This window comes from Arvicola amphibius, chromosome 10 (genome assembly GCF_903992535.2).
Source record: "Arvicola amphibius chromosome 10, mArvAmp1.2, whole genome shotgun sequence".
NCBI classification, from domain to species: domain Eukaryota; kingdom Metazoa; phylum Chordata; class Mammalia; order Rodentia; family Cricetidae; genus Arvicola; species Arvicola amphibius.
Window position 1 is genome coordinate 76614617 of NC_052056.1, and position 16866 is coordinate 76631482.

Sequence of the window (16866 nt, forward strand, 5' to 3'; positions counted from 1 at the left end):
GGTGGATCTTTTCCACATACCCACTTCACAATTGAAAACATTACTTCCTGGTCTTACGAAAAGAGGGCCAAACATCTGGGCCATTTGTATTATCTAGACCAGCAGTTCTTAACCTGTGGGACCATCAGAAAACACTATTTCCAATGGTCTTAGGAACTGAGACACCACTCAGTAGCAAAATTACAGGTATGAAGTGGTAGCAGCGAAAACAGTTTTTTGGTAGGGGGGTCATCACAACATGAGGAACTGTATTTAAAAGTCACAGTGTTAGGAAGGTTTAAAACCACTCATTGGTCTAGATTAAGCTGGCTGGCAGGATTTGTTAGAGCTCTGTAGCCTGGCTGTACATGCGTGGCTCGTCAAGTATTTTTTTAGGCTAGTCTTTGGGGACCTGCCTTCTAAAACTTGTAGAGGTGGGGAGTGGACAACTCTAGATGGAGTAGGGCACTGCATATGCAGGGCCTTCCTGCTTCCAGGAGGGGCCATATCCTAACCCATCGGCCTGATACTTTATATCGAGGTTGAGAGCACATTAGAAGTGCCAGTCACACAGTGCAGCCACTTGACAATAGAAGCCACCTACTACCTTCATAGTTATACCATGTTATACCTGGTATAACACATACCATCAATCATGCACCATCAGTAGATGCACCTGAGAGTCCCCAGTGTGTACCAGGTCCAAGTTGGTGTATTGGCATACTGGACCAAGGTTGAGTAGTAAGGGGCTTCCTGGCTACCTGGTAGTCAGTGCCTCTGACCTGTACTCACTAAATGTCAGTAGCTCCTCCCTAAAGAATGGAAGGACTGAGAAGGGCTCTTCAAGTTGAACCTTTTGTTTCTTGGTCTCCAGTGCAGCAGGAAGGCAGTTTAGCATCCTCTTTCCCCAAATTCATCCAGAAAGAGGAAGCCGCTGCTGCCCTATTTCCACCTGCACCTGCATGAGTATACACAGTATAGCTGAGGATTTTTACAGAAAGTTGGCTTCAGGCATGTGCAGTGAAGGCTGTCCTGGGATCTATTGTATGTTGTAGGAGGAGGGCCTGGTTGTTTTTCCCGGCCGCCCAGCTAGCTTAGCCCCAAAATAACCACACAGAAATTGTATTAATTAAAACACTGTTTGGCCCATTATCTCTAGTTTCTTATTGGCTAATTCTTGCATTTTAATTTAACCCATTCCTATTAATCTGTGTATCTCCATGTGGCAGTGGCTTACCAGGAAAGATTCTAATCAGTGTCCGTCTCAGGCGGAGGATCCATGGCTTCTCTCCAACTCTGCTTTCTTCCTCCCAGCATTCAGTTCTGTTTTCCCCGCCTACCTAAGTTCTGCCCTATCAAAAGGCCAAGGCAGTTTCTTTATTCATTAACCAATAAAAGCAACACATAATACAGAAGGACCTCCACACCATTTTCCCTTTTCTGTTTAAACAAAAATGAAGGCTTTAACATAGTAAAATTACATATAGCCAAACAGTTATCAAGCAACGATTACAGTTACAGTATTTATATCTACTTTATATTTTATCATAACTAAGGAAAACTATATTCTTCAACTCCATCAAAGACTCCAGAAGGATATAATATTGCCTAAGTAAACAGGAAGTACATTGTAAGCAACTTCCAAAACTCTAGAATTGACAGAGACATCTTGTTGCCTGGACAGTTACCCAGAGTTCTTCTGTACTGTTGGGGCATTCATCTTCAGCCTACTGACCCATAGTATCCAGCAGACTTTTCCATGAAACAGGGAATTTTATTTTTTTTTAAAGATTTATTTATTTATTATGTACACAGTGTTCAGCCTCCATGTATACCCACCCGCCAGAAGAGGGCGCCAGATCTCATTACAGATGGTTGTGAACCACCATGTGGTTGCTGGGAATTGAACTCTGGACCTTTCTCTCCAGCCCGAAGCAGGGAATTTCAAAGACAGTTCAGTCACTTTCTTCTGTGTCCTGCAGAATGTCTCACAGACTCTTTCATGAAGTAGGAACCCCAAAGGATGGTCTCACCTTTAGGCAAGTTGAGCAATCATCTCTGTGGGTACTGCATGTCCAGTAAAGCAGTCCAGGCAAGAGCAGTTTCTTGCCCAAATGGCTCCATAAGGAGCCTCTTTGATGCCAGTCTTCCTCTCGAAGTAGCTGGTGCTGCCAGAAGCAGATGTGTCTCACTGTAATGAAAAACCCGAAATTCTTAAACATTTTAAATGCCATATTCTGAAGGTCTCTGAAAGATTTGAAGAATACCTGTCTAACTGAAATGTATCTCTGTGCATGTAGAAAATATAACTAACATGACCACAAACTTGACTATTATAGATTATCTATTAATCTATATTTCTTATACATTACATTGTTAAATGAACTATACAATCACAATACCTTAATCAAAATCAGAAATGCATATACATATTAAAAATGACCATAAATTTGTATCAATAAATCAAGATTCATACCAATGGAAATTATTCATATCTATATCATATCCCCCTTTAAATGTAAATAAACATTTATAGACAATATTTGGGAATATGGGTGCAGTTCTTTCCATACTGCTTCCTGCTGACTGGGGGCACTGTTAATCGGGTCTTTCATGGTGTATTCTGTATGCTAGGTTCATCTCAGTCAGTAGTTAGGCAGAGTAATTTTTTTGAGGGTGTTCATGGCACCTTTCAGGGGGTGTGGTCTGTCAAACCATATTGGTCTAGAAACAATCCATAGGTTCTTGTCTTCTGTGAAAACAAAAGAGAAACCTCTTTCCCAAAGCACCATATCCTTTTAGACCAAAATTCTGAAGTTAAGATAACTTTATAATATACATGCTGGTTTAGCTTGGCAGCCCATACAATGAAATGTCTCTCTGTACTTAGCTCATTCACAGTCCAAAAATTCAAAGAAAACACAATAATATATATAATCCAGACTCTGTAAATTTTCCATCTTTATGTGGCTTGTTTCTACTCTATTACTTTTTAATATTTATTTTACTATTTTTACTTCTTTAATCTATGACTGTACTCTCTTTAAAGACTTTACCCTTTTTTTAAGCATTAACTTTATTTTATGACTTTTTATACTCTTTTTCTTCTCTCTCCCAAGCCTACATACATTTATCCAACACTATGGCCCATTTATAGGTCTTTTATGTCTGAATCTGTCCTACTGTGTATCTAATTGTTTACTGTCCAGGAGCACTTCTTAAAATGCTAAGCACAACTTAAGTTGTGCCATTAGTAGGGGTAATATGGTACCACTGTTTGCCTGCCCAGTCTAAAACTTAAGCTGTGCTACTATTATGATAAATATAGTAGTTCCTGCTAGCTCTGCACAGTCCAGCATGGTGGAGCTGCTTGAGTCTCTAAGCCGCTTGTAGTGCCTCACTTCCAGGCACACGGTAAGTCCATGTTGCCATCAAGCAAGCTGCAGCAATCTACTCACAAACTCCATTCAGATGTTCTGACTCCCACAGGAGCCAGAGGTCACTCTAGCAGCATAGCCCAGAAAGCCAGCATTTTAAAGCCGCCACTTTTTTCCTGCTACGGCTGCTGAGTCAGGAAAATCTCTCTTAAAGGAGCTATGGCACGCCGCCAGCAAAAAGCTGTGTTAAACTCTCTTTATATTTTTTTCTTCTAGAATTCCTTTTTCAAGCCCTCTCAGGTTTTACATGAATTTAGTTGACCACATTGGGTGCCGATTGTTGTAGGAGGAGGGCCCAGTTGTTCTTCCTGGCCGCTCAGCTAGCCTAGCCTCAAAATAACCACACAGAAATTGTATTAAAACACTGTTTGGCCCATTAGCTCTAGTTTCTTATTGGCTAATTCTTGTATCTTAATTTTATCCATTTCTATTAATCTGTGTATTGCCACATGGCAGTGGCTTACCAGGAAAGATTCTAATCAGCGTCTGTCTCAGGCAGAGGATCCATGGCTTCTCTCCAACTCTGCTTTTTTTTCCTCCCAGCATTCAGTTCTGTTTTCCCCGCCTACCTAAGTTCTGCCCTATCAAAAGGCCAAGGCAGTTTATTTATTAACCAGTGAAAGCAACACATAAACAGAAAGACCTCCTATACCATTTGCATACATGCCACAGTGAGATTGTGATTTCGCTGCTGTAGCTTGAGGACTCAGAGCTGCAGTGGAAATTGTGGGCATGTCCAAGTTAATTCTCCTTTGTGTCTTGGCCCAGACAGTTGTTGGAAGGCACAGTGCAGCAGTGTTCTCTTCCATGCCGTCCTCCAGTGAGCTCAGGCTTAGTCTTACCTGTATTGTCATTCTGTCGCTGTTAGACACCCACAACCTTGGTAAGGCACCTGGCCCCCAAGTTATATCACAGTCCAGCTAGTTCAAACCAGTGCTAGAGCAGAAGTCTCTGCTCCCTTGCTCAGTGGCAGTGGCAGCGGCCTTTCACATGGTGGCCAGACAGCCAGTGTGTCCTAGAACAGAGAAACAGCGCCCAGTGTGCAGTGTGCCTTTGGAAACTTCGGAGCGGCTTCCCCTTTCTTGCTATTTCAGTGTTGTCACAACAGTCTCAATTTTGAGCATTTTTTGGTTTTTTTTTGGGGGGGGGGTTGTTTTTCTTGTTTGTTTGTTTTTTGAGACAGGATTTCTTTGAGCTTTGGAGCCTGTCCTGGAACTAGCTCTTGTAGACCAGGCTGGCCTCGAATTCACAGAGATCCGCCTGCCTCTTCCTCCGAGTGCTGGGATTAAAGACGTGTGCCGTCATCACCCAACCTGAGCAGTTTTCTTTTACTCTCTGTTCTAAAAAAAAAAAAAAAATTGTCAGAAACAGTATAAACAACTATTGGGGTGGAGGGGAGAAGCCTCAGCCATGCTGGCATTTGTTCTAGCCCACCCCTAGCCCTGCAAGTTCCTTTTCTCAGCACAGCTGCTTTTCTTCCTCCTCACCCTTCATAGATGGCAGCAGCCTGTTTGACTCCATGGCAAGTGGGATGCGCCTGGTCGTCAGCTGTATCTCCTCCTTCCTCATCCTCTCGCTGCTGCTTTTCATGGTCCACCGACTGCGTCAGCGGCGCCGGGAGCGCATTGAGTCCCTGATTGGAGCAAACTGTGAGTGCCCTCCAAGGGCCACAATAGTGACCCCTCTCCAGCCCTCCTAGCTCTTCCAAGTCCCCCCAGCCCTAAGTTGTATCTCTCCAAGATAGAACCTGGTAAGTAGGAGAGAGTGGTGTCCCTATGCACCTATATACCTGCTTGCTTTGGGGCTGAACACACTTTGGAGAGCCAGAGACATGGGATGCCTGAGGAAGTGTTTGTGGACTAAAGTTCAAGGCAGGCTTTCTGCCCTCTCTGCTCTTTATTAGGAGCAGCATCTCTAAACATTAAGAGCTTTCTCGTCATGAGCTTTGGGTATGAGCTACCTGCAGCAGAGACTTAAATACCTATAACCACAGCAGGAAGCTGACTTAATGTCTTAGCCAGAGTTCTCCAGCTCCTGGCCAGAAGGCCTCTCCTCAACAACAGGAGGCTTAGGAGCAAGTTGTCCACAGCTACAAGGGATCTCACCTGTTCTGTGAAAGGGTCCCCAGTGTTTCCTAAGGCGGGGTGAAGCTCGCCAACTAGGACCCTGACTTGTCAGCAGTTGGCGGCAGTATCCTCCTAATCTGCCTTAGTGCTCATCTAAGTTTCTAAATAGGTGGACCAGAAGTGAATTGGAGCTGGAGCTACAGCGATGCCAAGGGTGCTCCTGTAGTCAGGTGACAGGGTAGGAATAGGTTGCATGTAGGTGGGGTGAGAACACCTTGGAGGTTCTCATGTGACCTGTTGGTGTGTGGCTGGCAAGTGGGTAGATGGTTACAGGAATGTGATACTGGGGTGGCAGGGTCAGCCTTGGGAAGGAGGCTCAGGAGCCTGCCTCCAAATCACACAGCTTCCCTCCTTTTTCTCTGTTTTGACGGCTCAGTGCACCATTTCAACCTTGGCCGGAGGATCCCTGGCTTTGACTATGGCCCAGATGGGTTTGGCACAGGCCTCACCCCACTACATCTTTCTGACGACGGGGAAGGTGGGACTTTCCATTTCCACGACCCTCCGCCTCCTTATACAGCTTTCAAGTACCCGGACATGGACCAGCCAGATGATCCACCACCGCCCTATGAGGCTTCTATCAACCAGGACAGTGTCTTCTACGACCCTGCAGGTGCCTGTCCACCCTAGGGAGAGGGAATATGGAGTTGTCAAGCGGTCAGGAGTGCAGGGGTAGAACTGTAGGGTTTCCTGGGATCTGGGGACCTGCTTTTCCTTCTGGCTGCTTTCTCAGTCTTACTTTAGGGCCATTCTCAAGATTGTCCCCTCAGAAGGCTCTTGGACCCAGCCTCCTTCAGGGTGTGGAGAGTTCTGAGGATCCATAGGCAGCATCCTTCTCTTCTCCTATTAGTGGCTAGGCAGCTCTCAGGGCCTCCGCTCTTTTCTGTAAAGCAGTGGGGGCCTGGGCAGCAGGGATTACATGGACAGATCTCGTCCTGTCCCAGCTCTGGGACATAAACCATAAAGACACCACTATAGCAGCTCCTTGTGTTATATCAAAAAGTCTCCCGTTCCCACCTGACCTGAGTTGTTCTTCCTAGACTACATAGCTCAGGAGGAGTGTCCAGTGTGCTGCTTTCATTCCTGGCCCAATAGGCAGGAGTGCTCTCCTGTTCCCTGCATTCTGCAGCCGAGTGGGACTTTTAACACTGTTGAGGTCTGGGGCTAGGAGAATTTGATTCCTGCCTTCAGAGCAGATTGTCAGAGACTGTTGTCAGAGCTTGGGACATAGCTCAGTTGGTAGAACGTTTGCCTAGCATGCTAGAGGCCTTCGGTTGGATCTTCAGCACTGCAGAAGTGTTGAGAAAAGATGAGTTTCCACCAAGTCTGCACTAGGTAAATGCCAATTTTCCTCTCGAGGCTACAGAGCAGGAAGTGGGGATGGAAATAGCTCCTAGCCTTGGCCTCTGGTCACCGATCGGTATTCAGAACCAGCCCAGAGTACTAACTAAGCAGGGTGGTAGGTTGGTGCTGACACAATGGCTCCTGCCCAGCCCCTTTGCTGTAGTTGCCATAGTTCTGCAGCCCAGGGGTTTCTGTCCAGAAGCTCCTTGTGTGTCCCTCTTGTCTCCCTTTGTTCTGAGGAATTGGTCACTGCATCTCACCTACCACAAACAGTGGTGACAAGATGAACTGTGTCTGCCAGAACACTAGGCTAGGAGCTCCCTTAGGTCCTGTGTCCCACTCAGCAGTCAGAAAGAGGATCCTTGGTCCCACCAAACCATCCCTTACTTCTGACATCCCTCTGCTCTCCCACAGATGACGATGCCTTTGAACCCATGGAGACCAGCCTGCCAACCCCAAGGGAAGGTGGTATTGAAGGTGCATTGCCCAGGCACTTGGATCATCCACTGCCTCCTGCAGAGACCTCCTTGGCAGATCTGGAAGACTCCACAGACAGTAGCAGTGCCCTGCTGGTGCCCCCTGATCCTGCCCAGAGCGGGAGCACCCCGGCTACAGAAACACCACCAGGTGGTGGGCGCCACCCCCGTAGCTCCCTCAATACTGTGGTGTAGGTGGCTCAGCTCATGGCCCCAGCGGACTAGGGGTATCTGTTTCCTGTTCAGAAGACACCTATCCCAGTGGGAGACTTGAAGGGGTCCTGTCATAGCCTGGACCCACTCCACTGCCACATCCCCACCAGCAGCAGGTGTGTACATAGAAACTGAAGCCAGGCACCCCAAGAGAGAAGCAAGTGCCTGTGCCATCTTTATCTGAGGGCTTCTCAGTCTCATTTTTAAATGGCAGAATGACACAGGTGTTTATACCACACTTTTCCAAGAGGACAGAGGCAGTGGGCTGCACTCACACCAAATATATCTTTGGATGGGCTTGCTTACTGCACTGTGTCACCCCCAGAAGCCAGTCACCAACCAGTGAGCACACCAGTATAGACAGAGCAGGGCTACCACTGTATGTAACATTAGTGGCTACCTAGAGGCAGAGCATCTGTGAACTTCCAGGGAAAGCATTCACAGCTGCTGCACTGGCCCTCTGGGGGCATTTTGTCTGGCCCCAAATGCAAATATTGAGGTGCCAGTCCCTGGGAGAAAGTTGAACTTGCTGCCCCATTTCTAGCTTTGTTTTGCGGCCAGCACTGTGGCAGCACTCTCCATGGCACAGCTCTGCATGGCTCCCCAGGAGGAGACTCGAGACCCCTCGGAGGGTTGGGCATGCTGGCTTTTTTCTGCCACCCACTGGATCCCTGTGCTCTGCTTGCTGGTGAATGACCATTGGGTCTGGCCAAACCCCTTCACCTTGTCTGTGCCATAAAGGGTTATTCATTTGGGAAGAGAGTTGGCTCAGTAGACACCCTGTGGTTGTGTCGTATGAGTCCACTTCACCCCATGACCACCGCTGGAGCCCAGCAGCATCTGCTGACCACACACATGCCTCCCAGTCCCTCCGCAGCACTGGATACCTGGGGCTTTTTGCCCAAAGGACCCTGTTGCCAACTCCATGCCATGGTCTTGTCTCCTGACACAGGCTTTCAGCATTTCTAAGGTTTGGAGATTAAGCAAGGTTCTGTGCAATTTTTAGCACATTCGTATCTTTTCTATGTTGAATGTCTGGATCTTTCTGTATCTATGTGTGTCCTCACGTGGCCAAATGTTTGCAGGTGATGGCGGGTGATTCACGGGCGCTCAGGATGGTCCACTGCCCCATGTGAGTTCTTGGGCTGCTCTTAGACCACTGTGTCTGAGCTGCTACCTAGGCCATGGTCAGTGGGACTGGGACTCCTGTCTAAGAACATGAGCAGGAGAAATGACTACGACCTCCAGCTCTTTGGTGCTTGATCAGACCTGCACAGTTCTAGGCATATCCTTACACTGCTTGGAAACCTGTTTCCCCCTCCCATGTGGAGCATCTTCAGACTGAATCCCCAGGGATGGCTGGAGGTTTAAGATTTGTCCCTGGGTAGTCTGTCCCAAGGCTGAGCCCACAGGCTAGCTGCTGCAGACATCCCTCTGCCAAAGGGCTTGTGCCTCCTCCACTCATAGCTTAGAAGAGCAGGAAGTTCATCATGCCTCCAGCAAGTATTGAATGCTGGGCACTGGGAAACCACACTCCAGAGCAACAGTGGGGAATTGTCTTGGTGCCAGGCTACCCAGAAGAGTCCTAAGGACCACACAGCAGTGCCTCAGAAGGCCATATGTACAGACTGAAATTCTCTGGGGACCAAATGACAGTTGGGGTTGGGGCCTGATTCTAGGAGGCAGAGGTGAAGAGGGTAACTTAAAGTGGACCATGGTGCTGCTGAGGTGGGCCTGCGGGACTGCCAGGGTCTGTCCAGCAAGCATTCAGGGTGCATGTGTCCGTGTTCGGGGCTGTTTGAACTGTTGCTATTGTAGTTCCAAGCACTGGGATCTGACACCCTCTCCAGATCTTACTGCTGAGTAATCCCAGGTCCAGGATTTGCTAAGGTTTGTGTTTCCTTGCCCATCCCACAAGGCCCCAGAGGGACAGGCCAACCTCCTGGGACGTCCCGTTCCCAGGACTGCCTTGCCACTCTTGTGAGAGGCTGGTGCCCTCTGACCTGCCTTGAGGTGGAATTTGATTCTGTACATTGTCTCAATGCCTGTTTTTACATACTCCTTTCACTAAAGGTTTTAGTTTGGGTGTATTTTTGGTCGGGTTGGCATTAATCCTTTCTTAAGATGCTGTGAGAACCATTTCATCCAATGCCAAATAAACTTGTGTTATGGAAAAGGCATGGTCAGTCCTTGTTGCGACCCAGCCGTATAGCCAAAGCTACTCCTAAGTTTTTAGCCCTTATAGGCATCTAACTGGCTTCTGACACCCTTTTGTTAAGAACCAGACAGCTAGGCCTGGAACGTCTGTACACCCTGTGCTCCCTCTGAAATGTTACTAAAGTGACAGGCATGCTGGTTCCCTCTGGTTACTGGTGACCAGTGTGAGTTAGGCTGAGCGGAGGACATGGGACTTGGTCCCTTAGCTGTTTAGATGGAGTAGGCAGAGCCGCTCTAGGTTCTCAGAGGGTTGGGCTGGCTACCTACACCCAGGTGTGGCTGGACCCTGCCTCCCTTCAGGGGCTGGAGAGGTTCGGGTCCTCTGGGAAGATTGTCATCTATAAAATTATTGGATGGTCTTGTCTTTCCAGAAGTCCAAAGGTGCTAAAGACTAGCAGGGCCTGTTGACTTGAGCTGGGCTCCCTCCTGAAAGTGGGGAGTGGTTTGCACTCATCCATTCTGGCACTCAGCCTACTCACAGGGGTAGGGTATGGGGTGGGAACAGAGAAAGCATGGCAGGCTCCAGGTGGCTGTGTTTACTACTGTCATTTCTGTGGTACACCAGGGTTCTTGTTAGTAATTTCTGGAAGGAATCCTTAAGCTTACCTTCCTTTTAAAAAAAATAATAATTTAGTTGGCTTTCTCTTATTTTTTTGCGGGGGTTGTTTTGTTGTTTTTGAAACTCTCTGCATAGCCTTGGCTGTCTTGGAATTCACTATTGTAGACCAGGCTGATTTCAAACTCAGAGATCCACCTGCCTCTGCCTCCTGAGTGCTGGGATTAAAGGCTGCGCCACCATGCCTGACATCGTATTTTCGTTTTTATACTTTGTGTGAGTGTGTGTGCGCGTGCTCTTGTGCCTGAATATATTTATGTGCACCATGTGCATACAGGAGCCCTCAGTGATCAGAACCCAAGGACGAGAGTTACAGTTGTAATCAAACTTGCTGTCCTAACAGCCTTTCCCACTAGCTTGGAAGGGCAATGACAGAACAGGCTCTCACAAAGCCTGACAAGAGGTCAGGGTTAGGTAGGAACTGCCGAGTCCTTTGATTGGAATTGGGAGCTTCAGTCCCTCAACACATCTGGGAAGAATCTGGTCCTCCAGCAATTGCTGTCTTTGTTTTTGCAGCGCTAAGGATAAATCCAGGGACACATGCTAAGCAAGTGCTCTTCCACTGCACTACCTGTTGCGATGGCAAAGAGATGAATACTGGCATACCCAGAGGGACAGGCCTCCAGCCTGCCCCCTGGTAATCATGAGTAGGACAAATCTCATACCTACAGACACATGGTGTCCCAGTGCAGGACTGTCACATGATCATTTGGCACATCAGGAAGCCAAAGAGTCAGAGACCCCGCTCCAGAGTGCCTGAGACTTGGGCAAGGGGACTTGAGCTACTGCGATGTCCCCACCACAGAAGGGCTGCAGCTTCTCCCAAGACTTTTAGCAGAGTGGTCCTTAGACAGGAGCATCAGCAGGAAGGCAGCTGTGGACCTGGACTTGGGACGGGTTGGAGTCTTGAGTTTGTAATAAGGCATGAAACATTCATGCCTTCTTTCCCTAGCCTCTTAGTCTTGGTCACTTGTCTCCAAAGTGCCCTTAGTGGCTTTGGCATGTCACCCCGGGTCCCTGTCTCCCATTGCTTCTCCTGTAAGTGAGAAAAATAATCAGACAACCTTCAGAATTAATGCTATTACACTGGCTGCTGCAACCCTAGACCAGCTCCCACCCACCTCTGTTCCTAGTGGCCCTACCTGGGCCCTGCCCACTCTGGCCCTCTACAGCCCCGCCTCAGCATGAATGAGCAGCCTTTCAAGTAGCCTGGGCACAGGTTTCTTGTTCAGTTTTCAGTTCTCCAGAGTCACGGCCACTGCTGCATCATGTGGGCACTGGGCTTCCTGCTCTGCTTTCTCGCCTTGCAACCTCTGGCACAGGTGGACACCGAGGGTGAGCACCAAGGCTCTGCCTGTGTGGGCTTAGATCTACCTGGCACCATGTAGGAAATGCCTAGACAGGGGAATAACCTCTCCTGGCTAGCCTGACCCCATTCCTGATCTCAGGCCAAAACTGAACTTTAAAGGGCCACGTGGACTAAATAGCTCAGTCCTTGCCTCCTACCTGCAGGTACCTGGTGCTACGACTCCCAAGACCCAAAGTGCGGTGAGGATAGTTGTGACAGGCTATGTGGATCTCTGTGGTCTCTGCCAGCTCCTATGCTCCAAAGGACTGGGCACTAAACAGCAGGCACACCGTCATCATGTGTGTCTGCTGTAATCCATGGTCAGGGTCTGTGAGCCTGTGGGTGTGGCCAGGGGGGTCCCCAACATGAGTCATATCCCACATCCGTCTACTCTGTGTATGGGGCAGTCTGCCTGCAGACTCGCTCGGTAGCTAAGTCAAATGGTCTAGAGAGCCACTGTGACCACTTGTGGAGGGAGGGTGGAGAGAAGACAGTCCTCAGCTGGGAATGTTTGGGTTATGGGATGCACCCTCAGTGCATTCCCAGACAGCTTCCTTAGTCCTGCTGCAGATCTCAGTCCTTGTCTCCTCAGGCCCTACCCACTGGAAGGAGCTAGCACCTGCTTGTGGGGGCCCAGCTCAGTCTCCTATCAACATTGACCTTCACTTGGTTCAGCGGGACTACACTCTTGAGCCCTTCATCTTTAAAGGCTATGATTCAGCACCTCTAGACCCATGGACCCTGGAGAACGATGGCCATACAGGTCAGCATCATAAGGTCAGGACCAAATACACAGAGCCAAGAAGTTAGCAGCTTACAGGAATCTTACCCATACACAGGGATCAAGACACACAGAGGAGCTGAGAAAGCAGCTTCTCCAAAGATCTCACCACCCCACCTCCTCCCAACACACACAAATGGACAGACCTAAGAAGCTATGAGCCTGTGACACACATGAGAATCCAGATCCTCATAAACAAAGCAGAGGAGACTCTACACACACTGTAGAGAGGTGGCAAGAACCTCCCTATAAATGAAACTTGCCATGGCCAGTTTCACACCTAGATGTCAAGATGCTGGAAAGAAATCAAGACCCTCATAACTGCACTGCTGGGGGCAGTTTGATTTCCACAGCAGGGGAGTCTGCTGGGGAAGGATAGACTCTCATATGCTCCTCCACCTTCAGTGATACTGCGAGTAAGTTCCTGTCAGCAGAGCTGCCCGGTGATCCGAGGGGCTGGGCTGCCATCACCAGGGTACCGGCTGCTGCAGCTGCATTTCCACTGGGGCAGCCCAGGGCGCAGAGGCTCAGAGCACAGCCTGGATGAGAAGCACTGCTCTATGGAGGTGGGTTCAAGATGACCAGAAGGAAGGTGGGCTTAGGGAGCAGAGGGCAGCCGGACACCACCTGTGGTCTGTATTTCCTAGATGCACATGCTCCACATGAACACGAAGTACCAAGACTTGAGGGAGGCACGAAGCCACCAGGATGGGCTCGCTGTGCTGGCTGTGCTGTTGGTGGTGAGGAAGGGGCTGTGTGATTCTGTGCATGTTTCCCGAAAGAGGGTCTTGGAGACCAGGGATCTGTTTGAAGTCTGTGGGCATCATTGGGCTTAGGGAATTTTCAGGGGGTGGGGGCCAATGGAGTGTTGATGGACATCGTGGGAAGAGACCTTCCTCACTCCACCCCAAGATCTCCCGGACCTTCCATCTGGGCCCTTCCCACTGGTGTCCCAACTATCCTGTCTCATCTTTGGAAACACATACACACAACTTCAAAGCCCTTCTCACTGGAATTCTCCCCAGGAGGAGGACAAGGACAATACCAATTTCTCTGCCATTGTGTCTGCCCTAAAAAATGTATCTTCACCTGGTAAGGAGCTGCGGAGTCCCATCTGGGCTGGAAGGTAGGTGGGTGAGGAACAAAGGCGGGGTGAGGGGAGTTCCAGCTTCTCTCCCGCCACACAGGGGTAACTGTGAACCTGACATCCTTCCCCCTGGCCTCCCTGTTGCCAAGTGCCGTGGGGCTCTTGCGCTACTACCGATACTCCGGGTCTCTGACCACGCCAGGCTGCCAGCCAGCCGTGCTCTGGACAGTCTTTGAAAACCCCGTACCCATTGGGCACGCGCAGGTGGGAGCCACTACCCCTACCCAATGCCAGGCTCCTTCCCACAGCCTCAGTTGCCACCCCATGGCGTCTTGACCTATCTTTACCCACCCTTAGGTAGCCCAGTTCCAGACCATGCCCCAGACTGGGCCACCAGGTTTGCACCCCAGACCGCTCATGGATAATTTCCGCCCCCAGCAACCTCTTGGAGGGCGCAGGGTATTGGCCTCTCCTGGAGCATCCGTCCGGTCCTCAGTCCCTATCCTGCCCTGTTTGCGCCTGGCTCTTTTGGGCTTGGGAGTCGGCCTCGGGCTCTGGCAGGGCCCCTAGGATCCAGGGGAGACTCCTGCTTCCACAATAAATGATACAGAGAGACTTTGGCCTAATGTGGCTGGGAAGAGGTGTGTCAAGGGGACAGTGGAGAGAGAATCCAACCCCAACCTCACTGCAACCAAGAGGCTCCTGAGTGACCGCCCTCTTGCCCATCTCAATCATGGAAACTTCTTCCAAAACTGAGACCCACTCAGCTACCCAACTCTGACACCTACCTGCATCAACATGTTATTTTGAATCTCACAGTCATAGGGAAGGGAGAAAATTAGTACATCTCAAAAATGCCACCTATACCAGAAATTACATTTTATTTTAAAAACAAGCTGGGTAACCAAAAAAGGGGTTTGCATTAAAATGATCCTCATTACAACCCCAAGCCAGTCTAAAGCAGGCTCCAGCAGAAGGCACTAAGTTGGTTGCGTTTGGTGACAAAGTGCTATGAAGCCATTCCTGGTGACACTCTGGGGAAATTAGTACCCTGTGGAATGTTTTCTAGAGAGAAGCTGGTGCTGGGTGACTGTTGGGAGGGCTGAGTGAAGGGCTGTGTCCTTATCACGGTCCGAGGCTGAGTCCAAAGGATACTGACAACATGACGCTACGGTGGCAGGGTGGCCCCATTATCAGTAGAGAAGTGGTGGCTAGCAAACTGATGTCCAGGTCATGCCATGTAGAGGTGTATACTGAAGTGGCGCTGTGTCAGCTACTTTAGTCCCTAAAGTCTGTTACTCAGTGCTGTTCTAGTGCATGGAGGTCCTGCCTGCCCCTAGGACTTGAAAGAGAAAAAAAAAAGTGCAACCATTTGCTTCCAGGCTGCAGATCCCTTGGCTCTGCCAACTCCTCCATAGCAGTCACATTCTGGTCCAGATAATTCCCCAGCTTCAAGACTAAAGCGGGCTCTACAGAGCAGCCTCAGTCCGGGGCAGCGCAAAGCCATCTACACTCTGCCGCCAGCCCTTTAAATAATGGAGCATCATTGGCGGCATAGTCCCTAGGAGGACGGGACATCAGCCAGTTTGCTCCCTTCTGGGGCCACAAGAGCCCCTCAATCTCCTCCGCCTTGGGCAGCCGTTGGAGGCACTGGGGTTTTCTTGTGGTTCTTCCGGGCCACGACTCGGTTTGCCAGGCCGTCGGCTGGGGCGTCCGGACCGTTCTCCGTGGCCCTCGAGGCCGAAACCAACGCGTTCACGGTGCCGAGCGCCCGCAGCAGGGCGGGACCGCGGGGCTCGCGGCGAGCGGGCGGCGGCGGCGGCGGCGGTGGCAGCAGGGCTCGCAGAGCGTCTAGCTCGGTCCGCAGCTCCGCGCGCAGCGCCTCGAGCCCCGCGCCCAGCTCCGCACGCACGGCCGCCAGCCCCTCCTGCAGCCGCCGCTCGCTCACCTCCAGGACGCCAGCGGGATAGGTGGCACCGCCGCGCGGCTCCCCGCACACCGAGCACACCGAGCCTCCGCTGCGCGCCTCGCTCCTCTCGCTGGTCCCCGACGCCCCGGCTCGCGCGCTCGCGCGTTCCACCAACCGCAGCAGCCGCGGCGCCTCGGCTCGCCCCGTCGCCTCGGCCCGCAGCTGGCCACGCAGGCGAGCCAGGCGGCCCGGGGCGCGGATATCTTCGGGGACCGGCCCGTTGGGTTGCGTGCTGAGGTCTTGCCGGCGGCCCACGCCTCTCCTCAGCGCCTCTTTAGCGCCATACACAGTGCGAGCCTGAGTCCACGAGCGCCCGGGCTCTGCCGCCATGCGCTGCCACTTACACCACACTCTGACAACCCAGCTGAGAGGACCTGGGCCCCAGCCTGCAGCCTAGCGACCGTGGGACCCGCGGGAACGAGCTCCTGGGACGTCTGCGGGAACGACCAGGCCTGGGGGAATCCCTGCAGGGCCAGCTCCTCCAGGGAGGCCGCGGGTTGGAGTAGAGCTGTGCCAGTAGGCAGGGGTATCGAAACTTGGCCCTAGAGACCATGTTGTCGGCTGGGGCCCCTATATGGGACTTAGGTTGGTCTCTAGATGCGGCAATAGCAATGGTGCAATGGCTGCTAAAGCCCTAGGCACCTTAAGGCCAGAATCAAAATCTGCCTCACCTCCTATGGTGCTGTCCTGGCCACAGCAGGGCAAGGCTGGGCTGGACAAGGATCAGCCTCCTCCTTCAACTCACAGTCCAGGTGGGGTGTGTGTGTATGTGTGTGTGTGTGAGAGAGAGAGAGAGAGACAGAGAGACAGAGAGAGAGAGAGAGAGACAGAGAGAGGGAGACAGAGAGAGGGAGGGAGAGAGAGAGACAGAGAGAGAGAGAGAGAAAGAGAGAGAGACAGAGAGAGGGAGGGAGGGAGAGAGAGAGACAGAGAGACAGAGACAGAGAGGGAGACAAAGAGAGGGAGGGAGAGAGAGAGAGACAGAGAGAGGGAGACAGAGAGAGAGAGAGAGAGAGACCTAAGCTAGCCAAACACGCTGCCTGCTCTACGTCCCCAGCCCTAACTACTCTATGTCTGTGTCGTGTCTCCCACAGTCCGCACCCAGCCACAAGACTCCATCCTTGTCAGTGGTGTCTCCAACCCCAAACTCTTGCCGCTTTCCCCAGCCTGAGGGGCGTCCTCACTCTAGCATGTGCCTATTCCTAGAGACTGCTGCGCCCCGGCCCATCTCATTCTGTGTCCTCCCACATTCTGTTTAACATAACAACAACCT

The 16866-nt window shown here is 50.8% G+C and overlaps 3 protein-coding genes across 5 annotated transcripts in view; 2 read left to right on the forward strand and 1 right to left on the reverse strand.

Annotated features, from left to right (window-relative positions):
• The window catches only part of Dgcr2 (DiGeorge syndrome critical region gene 2), a 60426-nt gene extending 50675 nt beyond the window's left edge, over window positions 1–9751 (forward strand). For all 3 annotated transcript variants that reach the window (XM_038345185.2, XM_038345186.2, XM_038345187.2), the window contains exons 8-10: window positions 4913–5065; window positions 5919–6155; window positions 7301–9751. In XM_038345185.2, the coding sequence (XP_038201113.1) occupies window positions 4913–5065; window positions 5919–6155; window positions 7301–7557 (647 nt within the window). In that variant the 3' untranslated portion in view covers window positions 7558–9751. The remainder of the gene's footprint in view (window positions 1–4912; window positions 5066–5918; window positions 6156–7300) is intronic.
• A 1925-nt stretch (window positions 9752–11676) lies between these two features.
• Window positions 11677–14194, forward strand: LOC119824205 (carbonic anhydrase 15-like). Its single transcript, XM_038344365.1, has 8 exons — window positions 11677–11743; window positions 11921–11956; window positions 12349–12519; window positions 12943–13103; window positions 13185–13277; window positions 13563–13629; window positions 13725–13888; window positions 13982–14194. Exons 1-8 carry the CDS (start codon window positions 11677–11679, stop codon window positions 14192–14194), a joined length of 972 nt encoding a protein of 323 aa, XP_038200293.1.
• A 1045-nt stretch (window positions 14195–15239) lies between these two features.
• Window positions 15240–15923, reverse strand: LOC119824313 (protein FAM246A-like). Its single transcript, XM_038344439.1, has one exon. The coding sequence runs from the start codon at window positions 15921–15923 to the stop codon at window positions 15240–15242; it is 684 nt and encodes a 227-aa protein (XP_038200367.1).
• Between the last annotated feature and the right edge of the window lie 943 nt (window positions 15924–16866).